We start from the raw sequence: 25624 nt of genomic DNA, 5'->3' as shown, positions 1-25624 counted from the left end.
TTTAAGTTAAATAAATTCCACCAAAAGGTGTCCAGTCCATATCCTTTAAGGATTCTATCCAGACCTGCTATTTTCTCCTAAATGTCTTTCCATATGTTAAATTGTTCCCAATATAAATGGTATGTATGTTAAAGGGAATCTATTAGCAGGTTTTTGCTATGTAATCTGAGGACATGCATGAGATATGTCTTAAAACACAGATTTCAACGATGTGTTACATGTCAGGCTGTGTGCTGTTGTTTACTTATAATGAAGGTTTTATATCCTGCTGATTATCACTGCCCGCACTATTGCAGCGCGTGCTTGCTAGTCTGACTCCACCCCCTCACGTGATAAGCAGCTCACTGTCAATAGACAATATACATACAGATCCTGGTGTGGGAGGGGTTAGCTTTCTCAGCTAAGGTTTATCCTAAATCTAAGAATTCTGATTGTGTCAGAACTGCTGTACCCAGTAAACTAAATGATACATAGTTGGATTCAGTGCCTCTTTGCTTACATCACAGTGCTCTCAGATAAGGTAGCAAAAACCTGGAGACAGAGTCCCTTTAATAATTTTTAGATTTCAGCCGGACCTGCTATTTTAAACTTAATACCTGCCTACATGCAAAATCGCACCTCTTACAAGTGAATGTCACTACTACTAAATCAACCCAACGTAATAGATTTTAGTAAATTCAAGGAGAAATCACAAAACTACTTCAAACGGCTGAATTACAAAAGAAAAATACTTTTTGGTTTTCTTCCCCAGTTTCTCCATGGATTGAAGTCAGGTATTGCAACCCAGCCCTATTCAACCCCCATATAAAATCTTAGTAAGACACAAACAATCAATGGATAAGACATGAATAAGACAAACAGATTGGTTACCTGTTGCCATGACAACAAGGTTGTCGCGCCTTTCTTTTAAAATGGAATTGATAACTTTCCACTGAACCCTGAGAAATAAGGAGAAATGAAAATAGTGAACCAGAAATATTCTTCCCACGCTCATGAAAGAAGCCTATTAATTTAGTACAGTGGGTACGGAAAGTATTCAGATCCCTTTAAATTTTTCACTCTTTGTTTCATTGCAGCCATTTGGTAAATTCTAAAATGTTCATTTTTAGCTCATGATTCTCATTTGGTCTGACATGCACTGTGAGCTGTGAGGTCTTATATAGACAGGTGTGCGCCTTTCCAAATCAAGTCCTATCAGTTTAATTAAACACAGCTGGACTCCAATGAAGGAGTAGAACCATCTCAAGGAGGATCACAAGGAAATGGACAGCATGTGACTTAAATATGAGTGTCTGAGCAAAGGGTCTGAATACTTATGATCATGTGATATTTCAATTTTTCTTTTTTAATAAATTTGCAAAAATTTCTACATTTCTGTTTTTTTCAGTCAAGATGGGGTGCAGAGTGTACTTTAATGAGAAAAAAATGAACTTTTTAGAATTTATCAAATGGCTGCAATGAAACAAAGAGTGAAAAATTCAAAGGGGTTTGAATACTTTCCGTACCCACTGTAGTTGCCTTTGATGTCGCTGCATGTTCCTACCATGGTTAGGATCGGGCTGTCACACTGACAGTCAGACCTTGTACTAAGACGGGGACCTAAAAAACGTATTGAAGGGGTTCTTCAAGAGTGTGATAAAAAGGCCAGGTCATGTAATTCAAAGTGCAGCCCACCAAAGTCACGTTAAAATAGGTTGCAGTCTGAAGAAACTGCTCAAGAGACTAGTGTCTTAACTGTCAGTAGAGCTGTATTGTAAGCACAAATACTTGTGAGCTGCCAGAGAAGGGCTGGGACAGGAGAAGAAATAAATCTTCTCCTTGGTGGACTGAGCACAAAAGATTTTTTTTCTCCAGCCTCAATCCTCTGTGCACTGTCAGTTGAGGAAAAGATTAATTTCTTCTCCTGTCACAGCCCTACTGCAGCTCACAAGAATGTGTGCTTGCAATATAGCTCCTCTGTCCGTTGAGACACGGGTCTTGAAATTTGTGCTTATTTAGACTACAGCCCATCCTGACAAGTGACTAGGATGAGCTGCCGTTTGAATTCTGTATCGAAGGGCATGTTTTTGGAGCATTATTTTTAGCACTATGTCCCTGTACGGAGAAGCCATTTCCATACACTGGAGACTACTCCGGAATCCTGTGACATCAAGTAATTCTTTGTGAAAAGGATGTTAAAGCAGCATGGAGAGACACTCTTAAAACTTAACTTTTCATTAATATTTTTCCTAAAAAATAGGGATATACCCAGGAGAAAACACATACAAAAACAAAATACCATATTTTTTGGACTATAAGACGCACCGGACCATAAGACGCACCTAGGTTTTAGAGGAGGAAAATAAAAAAAATAAAAATTTAAGCAAAAAATGTGGTCATGATGCACTTTTAAGAGGGAGGGGGTCTTCTGCTGACACTGGTATAGGGTAATGTCCCCCAATTCTGACAATATCCCCCATCCTGGTATATATGCCGCCCCCCTTCCTTTTATATGTGGTCCCCATCCCCATCCTGGTATGCCTGGCATCCCTCCATCCTGGTATGCATGGCACCCCTCATCCTTATCCTGGTATGCATGGCACCCCTCATACCTATCCTGATATGCATGGCACCCATCATCCCTGTCCTGGTATGCATGGCACCCCTCATCCTTATCCTGGTATGCATGGCACCCCTCATCCTTATCCGGGTATGCATGGCACCCCTCATCCTTATCCGGGTATGCATGGCACCCCTCATCCTTATCCGGGTATGCATGGCACCCCTCATACCTATCCTGATATGCATGGCACCCCTCATCCCTGTCCTGGTATGCATGGCACCCCTCATCACTGTCCTGGTATGCATGGCACCCCTCATCCCTGTCCTGGTATGCATGGCACCCCTCATCCTTATCCTGGTATGCATGGCACCCCCCTCATACCTATCCTGATATGCATGGCACCCCTAATCCCTGTCCTGGTATGCATGGCACCCCTCATCCCTGGCCTGGTATGCATGGCACCCTTCATCCCTGTACTGGTATGCAGGCACTCCTAATCCCTATCCTGGTATGCATGGCACCCATCATCCCTATCCTGATATGAATGGCACCCCTCATCCCTGTCCTGGCATGCATGGCACCCTCATCCCTGTCCTGGCATGCATGGCACCCCTCATCCCTGTCCTGGCATGCATGGCACCCCACATCCCTGTCCTGGTATGCTTGGCACCCCTAATCCCTGTCCTGGTATGCTTGGCACCCCTAATCCCTGTCCTGGTATGCATGGCACCAGGGGCGGACACAGACTGTAGTGGGTACCTGTGCAAGAATTTTTTTGCCCCCCCCCCCGCCCTTCATAGGGGGCATGAAGGCCCCCCCCCCGTGCATCTCTCATCCCCCTGTGCATCTCTGATTCCCCCCACTCCTAGTTAATTAATTGTATTTAAAAAAAATATAACTTGTTATACTTACCCCCAGGGCCGGCTCCAGGTTTTTGTGGGCCCTGGGAGACAGAGTTTCAGTGGCCCCTTTAACACATACCACGATTCATGATGCACAGATACCACAGAGAAATATATATATATATAGTACAAGGCCAAGGATTTCACTTCTTACATTACATGAGTGATATCTATTGTAAATTCTACAATAGCTCAGAAACCAGCGAATCCTTGCAGCACACAGTGCAGACCGGACAGTATAGTCCTCCATACAGTATAATGGACCCCATATAATGCTCCATACAGGATACTGGTCCCCATATAACGCTCCATACAGGATACTGGTCCCCATATAACACTGCATACAGAATACTGGCCCCCATATAACGCTCCATACAGAATACTGTCCCCCATATAACGCTCCATACAGAATACTGACCCCCATATAACGCTCCATACAGAATATTGGCCCAAATATAACGCTCCATGCAGGCTGTTCCCCCCCTTATAATGCCCCATTACACGAGCGATATCTATTGTAAATTCTACAATAGCTCAGAAACCGGCGAATCCTCACAGCGCACAGTGCAGACCGGACAGTATAGTCCTCCATACAGTATTATGGGCACCATATAATTCTCCATACAGGATACTGACCCCCTTATAATGCTCCATACAGGATACTGGTCCCCATATAATGCTCCATACAGGATACTGGTCCCCATATAACACTGCATACAGAATACTGGCCCCCATAAAATGCTCCATACAGAATACTGACCCCCATATAACACTCCATACAGAATATTGGCCCCCATGTAACGCTCCATGCAGGCTGTTTCCCCCTTATAATGCCCCATGCAGGATGACACCCCCCTTTTAATGCCCTATGCAGGATGTCACCTCTACCCCCCATAAAATGACCCAAGCAGGATGTCACCTCTCCCCCCCATATAATACCCCTTGCAGGATGTCACTTCCCCCCTTTTCAATGCCCCATGCAGTATGTCAGACCACCCCCTCCCTTACAATGCCCCATGCAGGAGGTCACACACCCACCCTCCTTATAATGCCCCATGCAGGATGTCAATTCCCCCCTCTTATAATGCCCCATGCAGGATGTCACACCCCCTCCTTTATAATGCCCCATGCAGGATGTCACACCCCCCCTCCCTTATAATGCCCCATGCAGGATGTCACTCCCCCCCTTCCCTTCTTATAATGCCCCATGCATGATGTCACACTCCCCCCCCACCCCCATATAATGCCCCATGCAGGATGTCAATTCTCCCCTCCCCCTCTTATAATGCCCCATGCAGGATGTCACACACCCCCACCCCCATATAATGTCCCCATGCAGAATGTCACCCCCCCTCCCTTATAATGCCCCATGCTGGATGTCACCCCCCCTCACTTATAATGCCCCATGCAGGATGTCACTTCCCCCCTTCCCCTCTTATAATGCCCCATGCAGGATGTCACACACACCCCCACCCCCATGTAATGCCCCCATGCAGGATGTCAATTCCCCCCTCCCCCATATAATGCCCCATGCAGGATGTCAGTTCCCCCCTCCCCCTCTTATAATGCCCCATGCAGGATGTCACACCCCCTCCCTTATAATGCCCCATGCAGGACGTCACTTCCCCCCTTCCCCTCTTATAATGCCCCATGCAGTATGTCACCCCCCATATAATGTCCCATGCAGGATGTCACCCCCCCATGTAATGCCCCATGCAGGATGTCACCTCTCCCCCCATATAATGCCCCCTGCAGAATGTCACCTCTCCCCCCATATAATGCCCCTTGCAGGATGTCACTTCCCCTCTTTACAATGACCCATGCAGTATGTCAGACCACCCCCTCCCTTACAATGCCCCATGCAGGAGGTCACACACCCCCCCCTCCTTATAATGCCCCATGAAGTATGTCATACACCCACCCTCCTTATAATGCCCCATGCAGGATGTCAATTCCCCCTCTTATAATGCCCCATGCAGGATGTCACACCCCCTCCCTTATAATGCCCCATGCAGGATGTCACCCCCCTCCCTTATAATGCCCCATGCAGGATGTCACTTCCCCCCTTCCCTTCTTATAATGCCCCATGCAGGATGTCACACTCCCCCCCACCCCCATATAATGCCCCATGCAGGATGTCAATTCCCCCTCCCCCTCTTATAATGCCCCATGCAGGATATCACACACCCCCACCCCCATATAATGCCCCCATGCAGAATGTCACCCCCTCCTCCCTTATAATGCCCCATGCTGGATGTCACCCCCCCTCCCTTATAATGTCCCATGCAGGATGTCACTTCCCCCCCCTTCCCCTCTTATAATGCCCCATGCAGTATGTCACCCCCCCCCATATAATGCCCCCATGCAGGATGTCAATTCCCCCCTCCCCCATATAATGCCCCATGCAGGATGTCAATTCCCCCCTCCCCCTCTTATAATGCCCCATGCAGGATGTCACACCCCCTCCCTTATAATGCCCCATGCAAGACGTCACTTCCCCCCTTCCCCTCTTTTAATGCCCCATGCAGTATGTCACCCCGCCCCCATATAATGCCCCCTGCAGGATGTCACCTCTCCCCCCCTATAATGCCCCCTGCAGGATGTCACCCCCCCCCATATAATGCCCCATGCAGGATGTCACACCACCCTCCCCCCCATATAATGCCCCATGCAGGATGTCACACCCACTCTCCCCCCACCATATAATGCCCCATGGCCCCATACATAAAAAAAAAAATCAAATACTCACCTCACTTCTCACCTGATGCTGATCCGGACTCCACAGCGTCGCCCGCGTCTTCCCTCTGTGACAGTTCAGGAGAGATCGCGCGCGGTGTAAACATATCACCGCGCCCTCTGACCTGAGACGTCACAGTCAGAGGACGCGGAAGACGCTGCGGAGGCACGGGGAGGGGTAAGTATTGTGCCGGCGCCGTCACATGACAGGAGATGTCCCTGCGCTCAGCATGGGGCCGGGGAACCATGCTGAGCGCAGGGACATCTCCGGTCATGTGACGGCGGGGGCCCCATGAGGAGACTCACAAGAGGAGGGCCCCAACGGGGCTCCGAGGGGGCCCCGACCGGCCGGGCCCCATGCTGGAGTCAGGGCAGTCATGCCCTGATGGCGGCCGTGCTGGAGGGGCCCCCTCTCCCTTGGGGTAGGTCCGCCCCTGCATGGCACCCCTAATCCCTGTCCTGGTATTCATGGCACCCCTAATCCCTGTCCTGGTATGCATGGCACCCCTAATCCCTGTCCTGGTATGTATGGCACCCCTAATCCCTGTCCTGGTATGCATGGCACCCCTAATCCCTGTCCTAGTATGCATGGCACCCCTAATCCCCATCAGGCTGCACATTAAAAAAAAATAAACACTCATACTCACCTTTCTTCTCTCCTCCAGCGCTGCGTCCTGTCTGCCCGCACTGATCTCACCATGTGAGCCGCGCTTGACGTCACTGCCATGCGTGGCTCACAAGGAGAGATCAGCTGCCGGAAGTCACTGCTCCCCACGCCGGGTCTGTGTGCGCGGGGAGCAGTGACTTCACTCTCCTTCATAGCCGGCACACAGTGGAGCCGCGCTGCGGCTGCAGCTGCTGGCTATCTCCTGTGCCCGCTCATTAAAGGGCATGAATATTCACCCCCTCCTCACGCCCATGGGCGTGGAGAGAGGTTGAATATTCATGCCCTTTAACAGCGGGCACAGGAGATAGCCGGCAGCCGCAGCGCGGCTACACTGTATACCGCTATTAAGGAGCATGAATATTCAGTGCTCCCCACGCCCCATGGGCGTGGGGAGCAGTGAATATTCATTTTCTTTAGCAGCGGGGACAGTGTAGGCTGCAGCAGGCGGCTGCTGCCTCCTGTGCCCCGCTCCTCCACCGATACCGCTCCCCCCACACCACACATAAATATACACCTCCCCCCAACATTCGGACCATAAGACGCACCCCCCATTTTTCCTCCAAAATTTTGGAGGAAAAAAGTGCGTCTTATGGTCCAAAAAATACGGTAATACGTATCTAAATTTTGTCGGTAGGCAAATAACCTATATTGATAGGTGCCATATATTTCTGTGACAATTTATATGGAAGGTGCCATAGTGGATAATAAAGTTTAGATCTCACCTATTTCAGATGGGAAGATGTAGGAGTCCACAGATAGCAACGATGATCAGATATCATATTAGTCTACGCTGTCATGCAAATACTCCCACCCTGACAAGGGGCGTACCCCAGTGTAGTTCTGATTATATTATCCAAAAAAAAGACAATTCCCTCCCGACGCGTTTCTATCTCAGTAATGAGATGTCATCAGTGGTGTGTACATGTAAAGGGGAGAAAGGGTCTATATAGCTCCAGATGTACAGAGAAAAAAACCCACCTCAACATATATACAACAATAGGTAAGCTACAAAAAATATATCTTGGAGAGGGTAACCTATAGTGATAGGTATACCCTACCCTGCCAGGGGTGCTGCACCCGCTTTACCAAAGACTGGGGAAAAAAAGCTATAGAGACCCTCTCTTGACTGTCATAATTCTCTACGTTGCTTACCCCATGTGCAGGGCATTGCAGTAGCTTAGCTATCCATGGTTAAGAGCGCTCATATAGTTAGAATTAGTTTGTTAACTGTTAGTAGTCGTAATCATGGATACCTAAGCTATAACAATGCCCTGCACATATGGTAAGCGACATAGCTAATCAGAAGAATTGCACTAAATTTGTAATTCAAGGCATTTGCTGACATTATTATTAATACACCTATTACATATTGGGATAGGATCTTGGAGAAGGGAATACCTTTCAAAGCATTCAATTATTTTCTATTTGAAGGGAATCTGTCACCAGGTTTTTGCTATGTAATTTGAAAGCAGCATAATGTAGAGGCTGCGACTGATTCCAGTGATTTGTCACTTACTGGTCTGTATAATTTCATTTTGATACAATAACAGTTTTATTTGCTGCACATCTAGCAGTGCTCAGAATACTGAGCTCTGTACAATCCCGCCCACTCCACTGATCAGCAGCTTTCTGTGTGTGGTTACATAGAGCAGTTGACTAGGAGGCAGGAGTCACCTAGTCTTGATTTTATTTAAATGACAAAACACAGCCTAAAAAGTGATACATAGCTGGAATCAGGCTCTTAGCCCCTACATCATGCTCCTCTCAGGTTACATAGCTAAAACCGGATGACAGATTCCCTTTAATAACTTTAATAGATGTTGATCACCTTTGACAATAATAAGCCTTATTCCTTTGAAAAGGAACAATACACTCAACTTTTCTGAAACCAAAAAGTGAAAGTACTGCTCTTATTTAGGGTACATAATTATGAGAAATTCTGGCATATATGAATATCCACCGCTTTACAAAATTTGAATGCATATCATCCACAGGGAATATAAATTCCCCATTGACATGCCATGCCAAAATCAATAACAGAATAAAGGAACGCTTACAGTCCCTGTATTTCTTGAACAGAGAAGGCCTCAGGCTAAATGGTGCCCTAAGAAAAACTGCCCCCTGGTGCCTTCAAACCACTGTTTTTACACAGCGTCCATAGGACACATGGTTGGGCAGAAGGCTCTGTTATATATCCTCAGAAAATTGGTTTAGTCCTGCTCCACGGTTTGTTTTTTTTAACATCTGGACGAAGCACCCTGTAGCATCAAACTACTCCATGTCGTAACGTGCGAGAAGCACAAAGAATGAATAAGAAAAGTGTCGCTTTGTGGAGTCATATATAACAGCAACCTTTTCTCTCCAACATTAACTATTGTGGGGTGACAGCAGAGGGTTTGCATATACAGGGCAGGCATAAATGCATTAATCTTGTGCAATTTACCTACAACTTTTAAGGGGAACCGGTCTCTAGATTCATGCTGCCCGCATCGCCTTTCACTTTGCCATTTATGTGAAAATAGTGTGAAAAGCCAGTCGGGATCCATAAGGAGAAACCTGACTAGTCAGATGCTGCCCCGTCCTGACTCCAGTTGATTGACAGGTCTCTTGCCAAGTGCATACACATGGCTTTTTAAACTATGGTTTACACTGAAACGCCGCAGCGTTTTAGAGTAAAACATACCTGGTGCAATCAAGCAGTTAGGCTCTGAGTTAAGCTGAATATAAAAGATCCTTGCCATTTTTTTTTTACCCCACTGCTTTCCTGGCCCATAGGAGTTGGATAATAGAATATTTAGGGTATGTCCACATATTGTATGACAGTACCAGTATTGTGGGTGAGACATCACAAAAATGCTGTGGAGAAAATTTGCAACATAAATAGACCTCTGTCAGGAACCCTGATAGCAGAAACCATAGACAAAAGATATCTCAAACAGGAGAGCCATGACTACTGAACCTCTGTGAGAGGTGAAGGCACCATGGCATATGTGCTTCATTTTTGATGATGGGAATGTGTCATCAGAAAAGAACCTATTGTTTAAATTATTTTTTTGTTTAAATTGTTTTTTAAAAATGTTGCCAATTTTGCTTGTGTATCATCATCTCCATATTAAAAAAAAAAAAAAATTAGTAATCCAGCAATTTTCACCGCGGCCAATGGGGCTTTTTTAGAATCATACTTCCTGCCCTTTCAGGGAGAGTTTACAGTAGGCTCCTTATCATCAGAGGCAGGATTACAATGACCATTTGTAAAAAGTGATGTCACATCTGACCTTGTTCCCCCTCCCTTCACATTGCACTGGCTCAATAGACACTTCAATACAAAAAATAGAGTGTGGATAGGTCCATTGTGGCTATATCCATGTGTTGTTTCCTGGAAAAAAGGGAAATTAAAGTCCAAAAAAGCTCCAGTGGCGAAAGTAAAAATTGCAAGATTTCTATTTTTAACACAGATTGTGAAAAAAATGGTCAAAAAACAAACAAACAAACATTTTTTATTTATTTATTGGCTTCACAAAGGCTTATTGTGGCCAAAACTTTGATTTTTGCCTGTGGGATGTTTTTGACAAATTTTGGAAGACTTAAATTTTCTTTGCTGTAGATTTAGGCTGCGTGCCCACTATGCATTTTTCAAGCGTTTTTGCCGCTGAATTTCTGCAGCGAAAATGCTTAAAAAACGCTTGGTAATACGTGCCCCATGGTCCCCAATGATAATCCGCATGTGCTGTGCACATGCTGCGGAAATTTCCGCTGCGGATTATCATTGCGGAAAAATACGCAGCATGTCCATTAATTTTGCGGACACGCAGCGTAATTGCCGCCATTGACTAGCATTGAAACCCTTAATATCCGTATGACTACATGTGCACATGCGGATATTAAGCGATTCAATGTGCAGATGGTACCCGAGTCTGGAGAAGATGAGACTCTCCTCCAGACTCAGGGACCATGGTACCTGTAAAAAAAAAAGAATTTAAAAGAAAAAAATTAAGATTATACTTACCTTCTGATGGCCCAGACCACTGACGTCGGCGTGACCTGTCACATGATTAAATGACGTCATGGAAGGTCCTTTTAGACAACCGCGAGCCGTACAAGAGACCGGACGCAGCGGAGAAAAGATGGGGGGCCATCGGAAGGTAAGTATAATCTTTATTTTTTATTCTTTTTTTTAACTATTACTTGGTCACACTATATAAATCCATGCTGTTTGCATGGATTTATATAGTGTGACCAAGTTGTCAAGCACTTTTCCAAGTGATGCTAAAAATCGCTTGGAAAGCGCTTGATAACCCGCATGCGGAAACGCTTCTACCTGGCAGGAAAAATGCATGTAAAATCCGCAAGCGTTTTTCGTGCCTGGAAGATGCAGAAAAAATCTGCAGCATTTCTGCATCGTGGGCACTTAGCATAACATAGACAATGGTGTGTAGAGTTGCCCCAAGAAAGCACAGAGATTTGTAAGTGGTGCAGAAGAAAAACCTTAATGGGGGAGGGGGAGAGAAGTTGGCAGTAATGGTATTGAAATTAATAACTGCATTGAAATGTCTGCCTGCACAGTCGCAGACACCATCATCACAGACTCCCTGACAGCCCTCCTTCCTCTACTTTTGAATTTTGAGTTCATATTTTTTTTACCTTTTTAATTCACTCCCAAATAATACTTACGGCTTAAAACTTGAATGGCCAAAATAGGTTTTCAAGCAAGATATTTGATGCACATTTGGTTCAGGAAGAGCTGGATCTTTTCACAAGGAAGAAGAAAAAAATATTATTATTTGCAGATTTCTCATATGATTCCAACATAAAAAAGGGTCTAGACTTCTCCCATTTCAAAAATGAAAAATCTCTAAAAAATAAACGTATTTGACATAGTTGTGAATTGATTTATTCATTAATTATCCCACATAGTGAACTATCCATATCAAAAACTTGCCTCCCCACAAAAGTAGAGAAAACAACAATCAAAAAGTCATATGAGCCCCAAAAAGGCATCAGTATAATCTACAGTTCACCCCAAAAATTACAAAATCCCATTTTGACAGAAAATAAAAAATGTTAAGGCTCCTCGAGGTAGAAGAGGTTTAAATATGAGCAGATAATCTAATGCAAAATTATAAGTCATACCCCAATCTTCTTCTTCCTCCTCTTCTATGCCTTCATCTTCTTCCTCATCCACAGCGTTGTCAACTTCACCTTTTGGTTCAAGTATTTGTGGAGAGCTTCTGAAGAATGAGTCAGGGCTTTTATCCACGACTTCTACAGACTAGCAAAAGAATAGCAACAATTTATTATACCTTATTAACTTACATATTTCATAGAAGTTTGATCTAACCACAGTCAACTGTGACGACCAGCAGATTGTGATGAAAGATTATCTCAGTGCACAATTCCTAGAATAGGAAAAAAATACTGTTTAAATTAGGTGTGTGTGATAAATGTGTTTTTTTCATATCACAATCAGTATTAAATATAAAACTCTGCAAACAACACATGCATATTAGCCACAATGAACAGATTCTGATCCAATCATATGTATTGAAGCATCTAATGAGAATGTGCAAATGTAATTGGGAAAGAAGGGGTAGCAGGATCAGGTGTGACATTATTTATTGTAACGGATGGATCCTGTGTATAGAGGTGTTAGCTGTCATTTTAATCCTGTTTTCCGTAATATGGAGCTCGCTTAAAGGGGTATTCTCAAGTTGTTTTTTTTGAGCAGCTCAGAGCTATGCAGTCTCCATACTTCCCAGTCTCTGGCAGGACAGAAACTTCACCTTGAGTAGCAGTTCTGGTGCGCAGCAGAAATGTAGTATTGGATCTATAAAGCTCAGGACAAGTTCTGTTGCAACACAACCAGCTATCGGTGGTTTGTTTCGAAGTCTACACTTATCACTGTATTTTACAGACAAGCACACCAGCTCAGGACAGCAAGAGCTGAGAGCCGTGATTAGGAGAACTGCTATGGGACCAACCAATGCTGGGGGTTGGTGATTTTGCAAGATATGTAACTGCGGTTTGTCAGGAGTTGAAAGGGAAGGGGAAGTAATCAGCTTACTGGTGTGCAGAACTGAATAGACTGGAGAGAAGTTGTTGGTATATTAGTTAATTAATCTCATGGAACGTAACTATTACGCACACTGCCACAACACTCACTAGGGGTCGAGCTTTGTGGAAACCAGCTGTACACTATGAAAGATAAAAGCTCTCATTGCAGGAGAGTGACAGTACATAGAAAAAGCAAGTTAATAGCAAACTTGCTTATTTTCATGCTAACTAAAGGAAATCTGTCAGTAGGATGATCCCTCCTAGGCCATCTATACGGGCATGAAGGAAATAGGAAGCTGAATAAAATGATAATAATCTTTTTATTTATATAGCGCCAACATATTCCGCAGCGCTTCACAATTCAGACAATTTACAGACATTATCATCACTGTCCCTATTGGGGCTCACAATCTAAATCCCCTATCAGTATGTCTTTGGAGTGTGGGAGGAACTCGAGAACTCGGAGAAAACCCACATAAACACGGGGAGAACAAAAACTCCTTGCAGATGTTGTCCTTGGTGGGATTTGAACCCAGAACCACAGCGCTGCAGTGCTAACCACTGAGCCACCGTGCTGCCTGATACCTTGATATCTGTAATCCAATGTCTTATTCAAGAGAAATCCATGTTTTATTTATATCTAAATGAGTTAAGAACTATGGGCCAGACATTGATCTGCATGAGAATCTGTCTCCAAACCTTATTTTTAATAAAAGGGGGCATTACTGAAAAAATAAATGCAGCAATATGATATGCCACAAGTTTGACAGTCCTGTATTAGTACATGTCTATAAACAGTACATATGAAAATGTAACCGGTTCACTGACAGGAGTGCACATAAAATCTCTTACCTTGAGCATCTCAGTTTCAAATTCTTCATCACTATCAAACACAAAAGACGGTTCAGGTTCCTCCTCCTCCTGCGATAAACAAACAAAACAAAAAAAAAAAAAAGAATAAGGCCTCATTCATCATCCAGACGTCCAATTTTTTCACGTACGTTAAAAACGGACCAATTATTTTGAGCAGAGTGTGGTCTGTGTGTCATTAGTTTTTCTCCACCTTCTCTCTGATTTTTTTTTACACAGTCCGGCTTGCATTGCTGATTTTGAACGACCCTTGAGTCGCAATTTGACATGTGCCGCGATTCTTTATGAATGGCCACATAGACTGGAGGGCTATCCAAGAAAACCTCCCGTCTTGATAACAAGGGGATAGGATTCCGCTCCCATATCAACCTTGGTGATTGACCAAGCGTCAAATTGTGCTAATGTACGTCAATAGAGTAATGTTAGACAATCTTTTTTACATCACCTGAAAGTTTACATAGAAATATACAACAATATTTTGAGCCACAACTAGAGCACATATTCTGACTTGAGCGTGCTAACTTCATATATTTCTATGAAGCTGTGACGCACTGTTCATGGGATGTGCGGCCAGCCCGTGCATTGGGGTCCGACATCGGACCGATTATCACGGACGTCTTAAATGGCCCTTAGTCTTTTTTTTTTTTTAAGAAATTTGCACTGAAATTAGTTGAGGGAAAGATCAGAAATAATGTCATAAAATATTAACTTAAGAAAAAAAAAGTAGCAGATGCTTGGAATACTCCCCCAGTAGATGTGGATGGAAAACCTACATTAAGGAAATGAGCACATATTACGTTTTGGATGCAGAAATGTCTACAATAAATACTTGTCTCGACAGGAAAAGGTTTTTTTTTTTTTGCTTTTTATCCCCCATTAGAATGGGTGAAAAACACTACAAAAACGCTGAAAGAATTGACATACTGCAAATATGAAATGGCTTCAAATCTGCAAGGAAAAAATAAGCAGCGTGTGCATGAGATTCCAGAAATCTCATTCACTTTGCTGGGACAGGAAAATGCTGCGTTTTTTCACGACTTGTGCACACACACCGAGTACAAACGAGACTGGGATAAACATACATTTATGCTAAAATAAATAGAAAAAATAAACGATCTACACGCTGAGAACATGGAACATGTGGTTGGTTTCCGACATCAATCTTCCATGGTTCTATCATGGGAATCAAAACTGCTGACATGAGCGTAAGTGCACAATTAGGCATACACTTGCATTTTGCAGTTTAATTTTGGAAAACAAAACAAAAGAAAGCTTGTTCTAGAGCTAGTCAGGGGTGCGGGTTATTTATCAGCAGAACTAACTGTATTTGGTGAGATGCGGTGGCCATAAACATAACCTAATACTAACATGGATAAAGCCTCTCTCCACTTCGGATGCCCTTCCACCTATCAAAGTTGTGTTTGTGGTTATTCTCCCCGACAATGGAAACAGAGGCGTAAACTTATCTCTTGTGTAATCGCAGTCGGTTTGGGTGAAGAGACATGGACTTCCACGCCACTCTTGGCTTAAATGACTTTCCCACAGGCTGGGATAAGTCATTCCAAGGAAGCTCTGGTGGTGGCATTCAGCATGTGCAACATGAAGTAATACTTACAGTCGTAGCCGAAAATGTTGGCACTCTTGAAATTGTTGCAGAAAATTAAATTTTTATTCCAGAAAATTGTTGCAATTAAACATGTTTTGTTACACACATTTCTTTTGTGTGTATTGGAACTACACAAAAACAAAACAGAGAAAAAAACAGGCAAATAATTTCACACAAAAAAAAAAAACACCAAAAATGGGCCGGACAAAATTATCGGCACATTTCCAAAATTATGGGTAAACAACTTTTGTTTCAAGCATGTGATGCTCATTCAAACTCACCTGTGGCAAGTAACAGGTGTGGGTAATATGAAAATCACACCTGAAACCAGATAAACAGGGGAGAAGTTGACTCAGTCTTTGCATTGTGTGTCTGTGTATGCCACACTAAGCATTGAGAACATAAAGAGGAGAAGAGAACTGTCTGAGGACTTGAGAATCAAAATTGATGAAAAATATCAACAATCTCAAGCTTGCAAGTCCATCTCCACAGATCATGATATTCCTTTGTCCACCGTGCGCCAACATAATCAAGAAGCTTACAATTAGCTAATCTCCCTGGACGTGGACGGCAGAGAAAAATTAATGAGAGGTTGCAATGCAGGATAGTCCGGATGGTGGATAAGCAGCCCCAATCAAGTTCCAAAGAAATTCAAGCTGTCCTGCAGGCTCAGGGTGCATCAGTGTCATTGTGAACTATCAATCAAGATTTGAATGAAATGACAGGATGGCAGGAGACCCAGGAGGACCCCACTGCTGATACAGAGACATAAGAAAGCTGGAGTGCAGTTTGCTAAAATGTATGTGAGTAAGCCAAAGTCCTTCTGGGAAAGTGTCTTGTGGACAGATGAGACAAGGATAGAACATTTTGATAAAGCACATTATTCTCCTGTTTACCGAAAATGGAATGAGGCCTACAAAGAAAAGAACACAGTATCTATAGTCAAATATGGTGGAGGTTCAAAGATGTTTTGGGGTTGTTTTGCTGCCTCTGGGACTTAGTGCCTTGACTGTGTGCAAGAGATCATTAAATTTGAAGAACAAAGGATTTTGGGTCGCAATGTAGTGCCCAATGTCAGAAAGCTGGGTTTGCGCTATAGGTCATGGGTCTCCAGCAGGATAATGAGCCCAAACATGCTTCAAGAAGCACCAAAAAATGGATGGAAACAATGCGCTGGAGAATTCTGAAGTGGCCAGCAATAAGTCCAGATCTAAATCCCAGTGAACACCCATGGAGAGGCACCCTTCAAATATGAGAGACCTGGAGCAGTTTACAAAAGAAAAGTTCTCCAAAATTCCAGTTGAGAGGTGTAAGAAGCTTGTTGATGGTTGCAGGAAGCGATTGACTACAGCTATTTATTCCAAAGGGTGTACAACCAAATATTAAGTTGAGGGTGCCAAAAATTTTGTCCTGCCCATTTTTGGTGTTTTGTGTGAAATTATGTCCAATTTGCCTTTTTTCAGTTTTTTTTTTGTGTTGTTCCAATATACACAAAGGAAATAAACATGTGTGTAACAAAACATGTGTAACCGCAATAATTTTATGGGAGAAATAGTAAATTTTCTTGGACGGACAATTTCAAGGGTGTCAACACTTTTGGCCATGACTGTAATGGCCTCACCTCTGCATGCATTGGATACTGCCTAAACCGACTTTTAATGACGTATCTTGGCTTGTGGATCTAAATGACGCTTCACCTTAACCTGCAACACCCAGATTTAGAGTTATTAACATACAGAATGTGTACTATTAAAAATTAATTCTCAATGTAATGATAAAACACAGCTTATACAGTGGTATGTTGATGCATAGTAGTATAACACTTTAGCGGGAACTCTAGGGGAGAAAAATCAAGCTGCAGGTTCCCACCAAAAGATACGCATCCGAAGCGCGTTCTGCCTGTGTAAACAGACTTTTCAACGATGTTTAAAGTAATCTAATGGGAACGGCCCTTTAATCCATTAGGTTTTAGTGCCCTGTCTACTTTAATAGATTTAACTAGATCTGGCGTGTTCAGATGGTTGATGGGAGACTCAGAACCCCAATACTGTGATGACAGCACCTGCTTTTGAGGTCCTTAAAAATTTTCGGGTATCTCCCTCAAAAGTTTTGATTAATGCTTCTGTATTGACAATTTTGACACCAAGGAAACAAATGTTCATGGGCATCTTCAGCAGGTGGGATCAAGGTGGTGATATTGGAGGTCAACTAATCCACTAACTGTGATACTCTACGCCCCTGCCTCTGGAAGGCGAATATACCGGCAACGAAAGAAAACTAGGGATTAGTCTATTGGCCTTCTTCCTTCAACCATGTTTAGCAGAATGGGCTTTAACATGAGCAACATGATGTACGTCACTTTGCAAATCAGAACACCCCTTTAAAATTACTAAAACATGTGGTTTGTAGATGCTCCATTTAAAGGAAAAATGAACAGTGACAGACAGAAGGTAAGATTGGATTTAAAAAATTAGACTTCCTACCTCCAACTTTATGTCTTCAATCACCTCTTGCTCAATCATGAGAAGTTCATCTATAGTCAGACCCTGCTTCAAGTGCAATGGTTTATCTAAAGTATCTTTTTGTTGAGTCTCAGTGTTTTCAGTAGGTCTGCTGCTTTTCTCCTTTGCATGCTCATCCTCTTTATATGTGGAGTTGACATCACTTTGAGGTAAATGTTCCTGTTCTGCACCAGTTTCTTGTTCTTTGGAAGCTTCTAAAATACTTCTTAAATCGTCCAGACTTGAAGAAACTTTGGCAAGAATTTCTACAGCTCTGTAAAATTAAACACACAAATAAGTCAGTCGGCTTCAAAAATAGTTTTAATTATATAAACTAGTAGTGCCCTTACAGCAACTCTATCTCATCCAAAACCTCTGCAACCCAAATGTAAGAAATTAATACAATCCTAATGTCCAGCACACTTTCCAGCAGCTAATCTCAAGTATGAGTCAGATCTCAAACCATAAAAAATTACTATTTATTTTGAAAATAATCTGTAGCCAGATTTTTGCTACCCCATCTGAAAACACAATGTAGAGGCAGAGACTGATTCCAGTGATATATCACTTATTTTACAGGGTGCTGCAGTTTTGACCTCGCCCCCACCACTGATTGTCAGCTTTTTGTATACACTGTGCATAGGCAGAAAGCTGCCAATCAGTGGTGGGGGCGTGGTTGGATGACATGGTAGCAGGCAAAGTAGTCCTCTAGTGATAATCCTCTGCTGATAAAACATGACCTTATCAAAACTACACTAAGCAGACCAGTAAGTGACACATCCCTGGAATCAGGGTCTCTGTCCCTATATTATGCTGCTCTCAGATTAGGTAGCAAAAAACCTAGTGATTGATTCCCTTTAAGACTTCTAACAGCTTTACAAAAAGTTAAAACCTAGAGAAAAAATATGTCACCAAACAAACAAGCTCAAGGTAGGCTGCTAAACTGTGAGTCACTGCAGCCATGTCACTATGCAGAAGAGTATACTGCAAATATCCATTTGGTAATTTGTGAGTTGGAATCGGTGATTTAAAACGTTCTGGCTTTTACAATTTTATGCCCATATAAAATCGTATTGTAGGTCTTAGGAAATATCAGTATTGTTTTTCTTGTGTGATTAAAAAAAAATGTTGTGCAAGTATAGTCAGCTTTTTCAGAATAGCCCACCTTTCTCTATATTGGTGGGTTAGTGTAAGGCAAACAGTACACACTGGAAACATTTAAAGAGAATACGTCAGTAGGATCAACCCTCCAAAGCCATCGGCATGCAGAAAGTTGAATAAAATGAAATGATACCTTGATATCTGCGATCTGACGTCTTATTCCAGAGAAATCAACATTTTTCTTAATAAGTAATGAGATGTTAAGACCTATGGGCAGGACATATGATCAGGAAGCAGATTCTCAGGGAGGTCCATTTGAAATGAAAAGGGACATTACCAGTGAGACATATAAATCAGGATAGCAGACTGTCAGTCATTATATGTCTCAGACTGGTAACTCCCCCTTTCACTTACTGGAGGCAGATTCTCCAGATCTATGTCAGGTCCATAGATCTTAAGTGTTAAGAAAAATGTGAATTACTCTGCATTAAAACATCAGTTCGTAGATATCAAGGTATCATTTTATTCCACTTTCTATGACCTGCATGCCCATATAGACAGCATTGGAGTGTCCAATCCTACGGACCGATGGCCATTAACATTACTATTAGAAGATAAAAAGATACTAGAAGAACTACCTTTCAGCATCTCTGGTGTCTTTAAAATTACCCGGGACGTGATCCACCAAAACAAGGAGCTCTTGTGAAAGACTGTTCAACTTGCTTTTCACTTCACATGATCCAGCACTCACTCCTATGAAACATATACCTTTCATCATTGACCCACTAGTGATATGTACAATGCAACATCCATGCAGAAGCACTATACATATAAGAAATAGTTCAATATAGTCAAAAATCTACCTGTGCGGATGGATAATGAAAGTTGCTCTTTTTCATTCAAGCTCTCCAACTTCTGGTAGATCAGAAGTCCAGCCTACAAGATATAAAGACGAAACGACCAGGTGAACTTTCTGATGGAGCACAGGAATATAATCAGTCTTTGTTTGCAGAGCTCCCTCTCATCAGAATTACCCTTTGTGTATTATAGGGAACTTTGTACCTTTACTAGGACAGCGAGCAGATTTTGCCAAAAATTAAAAATTATTTTTTTTTAAAGTGGAGGACAATTTTTGATTTTACTATTGATTTTTTTTTTTTTTTTTTTTTAGAGGGAATTGCTAGCACTAAATTTTTACTACATACTGATCACCAAAATTGTCCCTTAGGTGCGTGGATGCACAAGGGAGCTTTGGCAACAACCAGCACATTTGCAGTGGTGTGGAGCATAATGGCTTTATCTTCATCTGTGCACTAGAAATGAGCTGGTTGGCATTAAAGTGCCTTGTGATGACATATACCAGTCAGTGTGACTATTTGAGAGAGACCCCTTTAAGATAATGCAGGGATACAAAACTTTTTTTAAGAGATTTTTAGAAACCTAATCCACTGCACACATACAAAGCAGCGGCACTTTAGAGTTGTAAATTATTCTCATAAGTTTCCTTCAACTTTTCATAAGATAGGCATATTCGAGGGGGTACCCAAAAGAAACAGGAATTGTCTTAAGGAGGACAGTTTTCTTGTAAAATGGGCTTCCGTAGAGGAGTGAATGTTCGCTGGACCCTTTTGAATCAGTCTTCCAGCCAAAGTTGCTGGGGAAGGTTGCTTTTGGCTTCAGTGTTTATTTCTATGAGTTTTTCAATTTTTCCCTTTTTTATTGTTATAGCAATCGACTGCTGAACTAATGAAAATGTGAAGAAAGTTCACCAAGCCATACCCATACTGGAAGATCATCGTCAGACCATTGATGGACTCGTGGAGTGAACTGGGGTTTCATGGAGTTCCTGTCAGTGAATTCTGACAAAGGAGAAGGGCATGAAACTAATTGAATCAAAATGTATACCTCGCCTGCTTACCCCTGACAGAGAGATAATCGCCTGGCTGCAAATGGTACTTTGAAGGAGACTGAAGTGTCAAAATGTAAAAATAAATACACCATTTTATTATGAATTAATTCCGTCTTTCTCTTGGTACCCCTTCGTAACAAGTTTTCAAAGCGTTTTTTTTTCCCCAAAATGAAAACAAAATTGCAAAGCTGAACATTTTTCATGAGTCAGTCACCACAAAATAGGCAAAAGATTGAACAAGTTGAAGGGGAAAAAAAATCACTGGGTTTCAAACGCAACCTTCTTAAACAAAGTTGGCTGCCATACGGATTCAGAAGGGTTCTACCATGAACATTCACCTAGTGGCGAAAACCTGTATGACAAGCGTTGAGCCCTCCAGTAGACTATTCCTGTTTCTTTTGGGTTTTCCCTGCAGGAAAGCCAGGTAGGACTGGGTTAAATCATAGCACTGCAGGTCTTAAAAAAAAGCACCTGGCTGTAAACTTGAAGTTTTCCCCATGCTGACATCATTGAGATGATCGGAGTTCATTGGATATGATCTCTGATGAACTTTCTGCCGGCAACGCGAGCGTGAGAACTTTCCCACGCTCGCGGTGAAGTCAGTGTGGTGAAAGGAGTTAATTTTTCTAGAGCAGTAATGCTATTCAAATGTCATATATTTCATGTTTGCATACAGTGTTGCAGAGTGCTACTTTATTTGTTAGTTGTATATGGAGGTAGCTGCTCCTAGTAAGCACCTGTACACACCTATTTCTTGTTTTGAATGTGCAGGTCAGTTTTTTCTGTTTATATGTGAGCCCTCCGCCTCTAGGCCACAGGTGGTTTTAATTGCAGCAGGGTCTTGCTTTCCCATATGCATGCAGACTTTTGTCTCTTAGAGAGGAGTTCACATTGGTAGGGTCCTGGTGTAGAGAGTCGCCTTACTGTGGCTGCCAGGTACACATGAATTGGCCAATTTGTGCGCTAAGATTTCTCAGTTATTTCTATTTTCTAGAGCTGTAATGCTATTCAAATTCCATATATTTCATGTTCGCATAATTAGCGTTGCAGAGTGCAACATTATTTGTTAATTATCATATGGGCAGTCCAGAATTGTTTAACCCCTTCGTAACCCTGGGATTTTCCATTTTTTGCATTTTCGTTTTTTGCTCCCCTTGTTCCCAGAGCCATAGAGTTTATATTTTTTGGTCAATATGGCCGTGTGAGGGCTTATTTTTTGCGGGACAAGTAGTACTTTTCAAAGCCATTACAAGTTTTACCATAAAGTGTACGGGAAAATGGGAAAAAAATTCCAAGTGCCGTGAAATTGCAAAAAAAGTGCAATACCACAGATGTTTTTTTTTTTTTACCACGTTCACTGCATGCTAAAACTGACCTGACATTATTATTCTCCAGGTCATTACGAGTTCATAGACACCAAACATGTATAGGTTCTTTTTTATTTAAGTGGTGAAAAAAAAAAAAAAAAGGCGCCATTTTCCAAGACCCGTAGCGTCTCCATTTTTCAGGATCTGGTACTAATACGGCACAGGCAGTAAAGTGGTTAAAGGCATAGTGATCTTAGTGTATGTAAACTTGTAGCTTTGCAGTAAGTAATAAAAATGCCTTAAAACATTCTCTCTCTCATTATTCTAGCATTTGGCAAATATTAAAAATTATGGTAATCCTAATTGTCCTAAAACGGGAAAGGTTTATTCTGACTTCATGTCAGATATTGAGAAAAACATGCATATGTGTCTTTTTATATAGTGTATGTACAAATATCATACATGAGAGAGAGAGAGAGACAGAGATAGACGTATTTATATATGTAGTGAAGAATATTTTCTTGCCAAACTATGTGTAAATGACCTAGCGAATTCCTCTATATAAAAACCCATGTTAAACTTGCATTGCAATTGGATCGAATACGCATGAGAATCGGATGTAAATCGGATGCTAGGTGAGAAAATCGCATTGTTCTCGCATGAAAATCGTATGACACTAGTCCGTTTTTTCAGTCACATATGGGTAAGAGCCCTGAAAGTGATACTGAGACCTCTTTTTTGTGCAAAGTTTGTTCCAGGAGAATGAACTGTATATACCACCTTGTTGTGTCTATAGGTTGGTATTATTAAAGATGAGCTAGTTGGAGCTTTCAGGTTGAAGACTTTCTCAAAATCAATTCCCAAACATACTGTCAATTTTTAGAAAATACATTTTTTTTCAATAATGACATACCCTCTTTCCTCACCTGACCTAAATCCTATTGAGAACTTGTAGGCCCTTCTTAAAAGGTGAGATCCCGGACTTTAAAATAAAAAACAATGTGCCTAACAGGCAAGTAGTTGCTACCTACCTGCCTGTTGTGCCCGCTTCCGTTCTCCGCCAGTACAGAGCAGTCACAGAATTAACTTCCGCTGACGCCACGTTTACAGAGCAGCAGTTTCTCTTCCTGTTAACAGGAAGGGACAACAGGCATCATGTTGATTGACAGCCGACTCTCCCCTGGCTAATTGGGGGAAGCAGGCTGTCAATCAGCATGACATCTGTAGTCCCGCCCTGTCCACAGGAAGAGAAACGGCTAAACTGTTGACAGGGAGCAGCTGAATCTCCGGCAGGAGGGTCAATAACTGATGCCAGGTACAACAGGCAGGTAGTTGCCTCTGTTAGCAACTACATGCCTGTTAGTGCTCAGGCACATTTTATTTTAAGTCCCGGATATCCCCTTTAGGCCAAAGATTTACTGTGCAGGAAAACAGTCACCTCTCTGAATAGTTTATGGGAGGCTGTGGTTGGTGCTGCCCAAAAAGTTGATATTCAACAGATTAACAAAAGCCAGACTCCATGGATGGAAGGCTTATGACTGCTATTGACACGAAGGGTGGCTATATTGGTCATGGATATATTTTTTTTAATATCAGAAATGTATTTTTGTACATTTTGTTTATTTGTTTTTATTTTGTTTTGTACATTTTGTGTGGCTGAGCTCCAGAGATGTAGTAGGGAGATGGGAGAAAATTCCACAAAGTCAACTATCACTGCAGCCCTCCACCAGTCGGGCTTTTAGGCAGAGTGGCCACACGGAAGCCTCTCCTCAGTGCAAGACATATGAAAGCCCGCATAGAGTTTGCTCAAAAACACATGAAGGACTCCCAGACTATGAGAAATAAGATTCTCTGGTCTGATGAGACGAAGATAGAACTTTTAGGTGATAATTCTAAGCGGTATGTGTGGAAAAAAACAGGCGCTGCTCATCACCTGCCCGATACAATCCCAACAGTGAAACATGGTGGTGGCAGCATCATGCTATGGGGGTGTTTTTCAACTGCAGGGACAGGACAACTGGTTGCAATTGAAGGAAACATGAATGCGGCCAAGTACAGAGATATCCTGGATGAAAACCTCTTCTAGAGGGCTCTGGACCTCAGACTTGGCCGAAGGTTCACCTTCCAACAAGACAATGACCCTAAGCACACAGCTAAAATAACAAAGGAGTGGCTACAGAACAACTCTGTGACCATTCTTGACTGGCCCAGCCAGAGCCCTGACCTAAACCCAATTCAGCATCTCTGGAGAGACCTCAAAATGGCTGTCCACCAATGTTCACCATCCAACCTGACGGAACTGGAGTGGATCTGCAAGGAAGAATGCCCGAGGATCCCCAAATCCAGGTGTGAAAAACTTGTTGCATCATTCCCAAGACGACTCATGGCTGTACTAGCTCAAAAGGGTGCTTCTACTCAATAGTGAGCAAAGGGTCTGAATACTTATGACCATGTGATATTTCAGTTTTTCTTTTTTAATAAATTGGCAAAAATTTCTACATTTGTTTTTTTTCATTCAAAATGGGATGCAGAGTGTACTTTAATGAGAAAAAAAAATGAACTTTTTCGAATTTACCAAATGGCTGCAATGAAACAGAGTGAAAAATTTAAAGGGGTCTGAATACTTTCACTGTATTTAATACTATAGAACATCAGATATTATATATCAGTTACATATAATCCTTTATATAATATGTGATGTCCTGTAGCCAGATGCAGGAATAGTCCAGTACAAGATTCTGTTTTATAAGGTTCACTGTCACTCTGCTGAGGCTCCTGATGCGAGTTGATGGCCAAAATAAGAATTGTGCTACAGAGAGAGGGCAAATTAATTGGAAAATCTGAAAACTAATTTGATTAAATCCCCCGGCCCTACTTACTATAAAATTAAAAAGTCGCTATCTCATTGATATTGATAGCATATACTGGAGCTGCAGTGAGCTCTGTCTGTCTCACATGCAGTGGTATATAGAAAAGTATCCTCCTGACTTTACAAGGGCACATATGGTAGTTATCAAACAAAGGTTCAAAACTACACTCCGGGGGTAGAATGGTCACAAATATTACCAGAAATTATGTCTCATTACTTATAAGAGCCATCTTGGTCTATGAAACTATATAAAAAAAATAAATCTACTTTGCTTATATATTATCTATAAAATCATTACTTCTACTACAGGTACATTTATCAACAATACTGATAATGTACGGGTCAATACTATTTATCTGGACGCAATCTATGTTCTGCTGTATGATGCCTCCATTATTTTTTATCCAAAAATTATTACCAGTATCAGCAGACACTGCAGATAAGGCAGGGGGAAACCTCACTTTAACAGGAGTTTTGTAGGTGAGGCTTTGGCATCCAATAGTTGAATTAGCAATGGCCCATCCTGACTCTACTGCACCTCCAACTGCAAGTTCCAAACTTTG

General features: G+C 42.2%; 1 protein-coding gene across 6 annotated transcripts in view; it reads right to left on the bottom strand.

The window, feature by feature from the left end:
• Positions 1–25624, bottom strand: part of WRN (WRN RecQ like helicase) — a 202690-nt gene that overhangs the window by 97002 nt on the left and 80064 nt on the right. For all 6 annotated transcript variants that reach the window (XM_073636942.1, XM_073636941.1, XM_073636943.1 and 3 more), the window contains 7 exons: positions 19840–19912; positions 19615–19729; positions 17858–18149; positions 13751–13819; positions 11978–12116; positions 11519–11594; positions 871–938 (listed from right to left, as the gene is read on the bottom strand). In XM_073636942.1, coding sequence (XP_073493043.1) covers positions 871–938; positions 11519–11594; positions 11978–12116; positions 13751–13819; positions 17858–18149; positions 19615–19729; positions 19840–19912 — 832 coding nt within the window. The remainder of the gene's footprint in view (positions 1–870; positions 939–11518; positions 11595–11977; positions 12117–13750; positions 13820–17857; positions 18150–19614; positions 19730–19839; positions 19913–25624) is intronic.

Source organism: Phyllobates terribilis, unplaced genomic scaffold, assembly GCF_046119375.1.
Source record: "Phyllobates terribilis strain yellow unplaced genomic scaffold, ASM4611937v1 Scaffold_1__5_contigs__length_1240528914, whole genome shotgun sequence".
NCBI classification, from domain to species: Eukaryota; Metazoa; Chordata; class Amphibia; order Anura; family Dendrobatidae; genus Phyllobates; species Phyllobates terribilis.
Note: the sequence above shows the minus strand (reverse complement) of the source record. Positions and strands in the feature narration are given on the sequence as shown.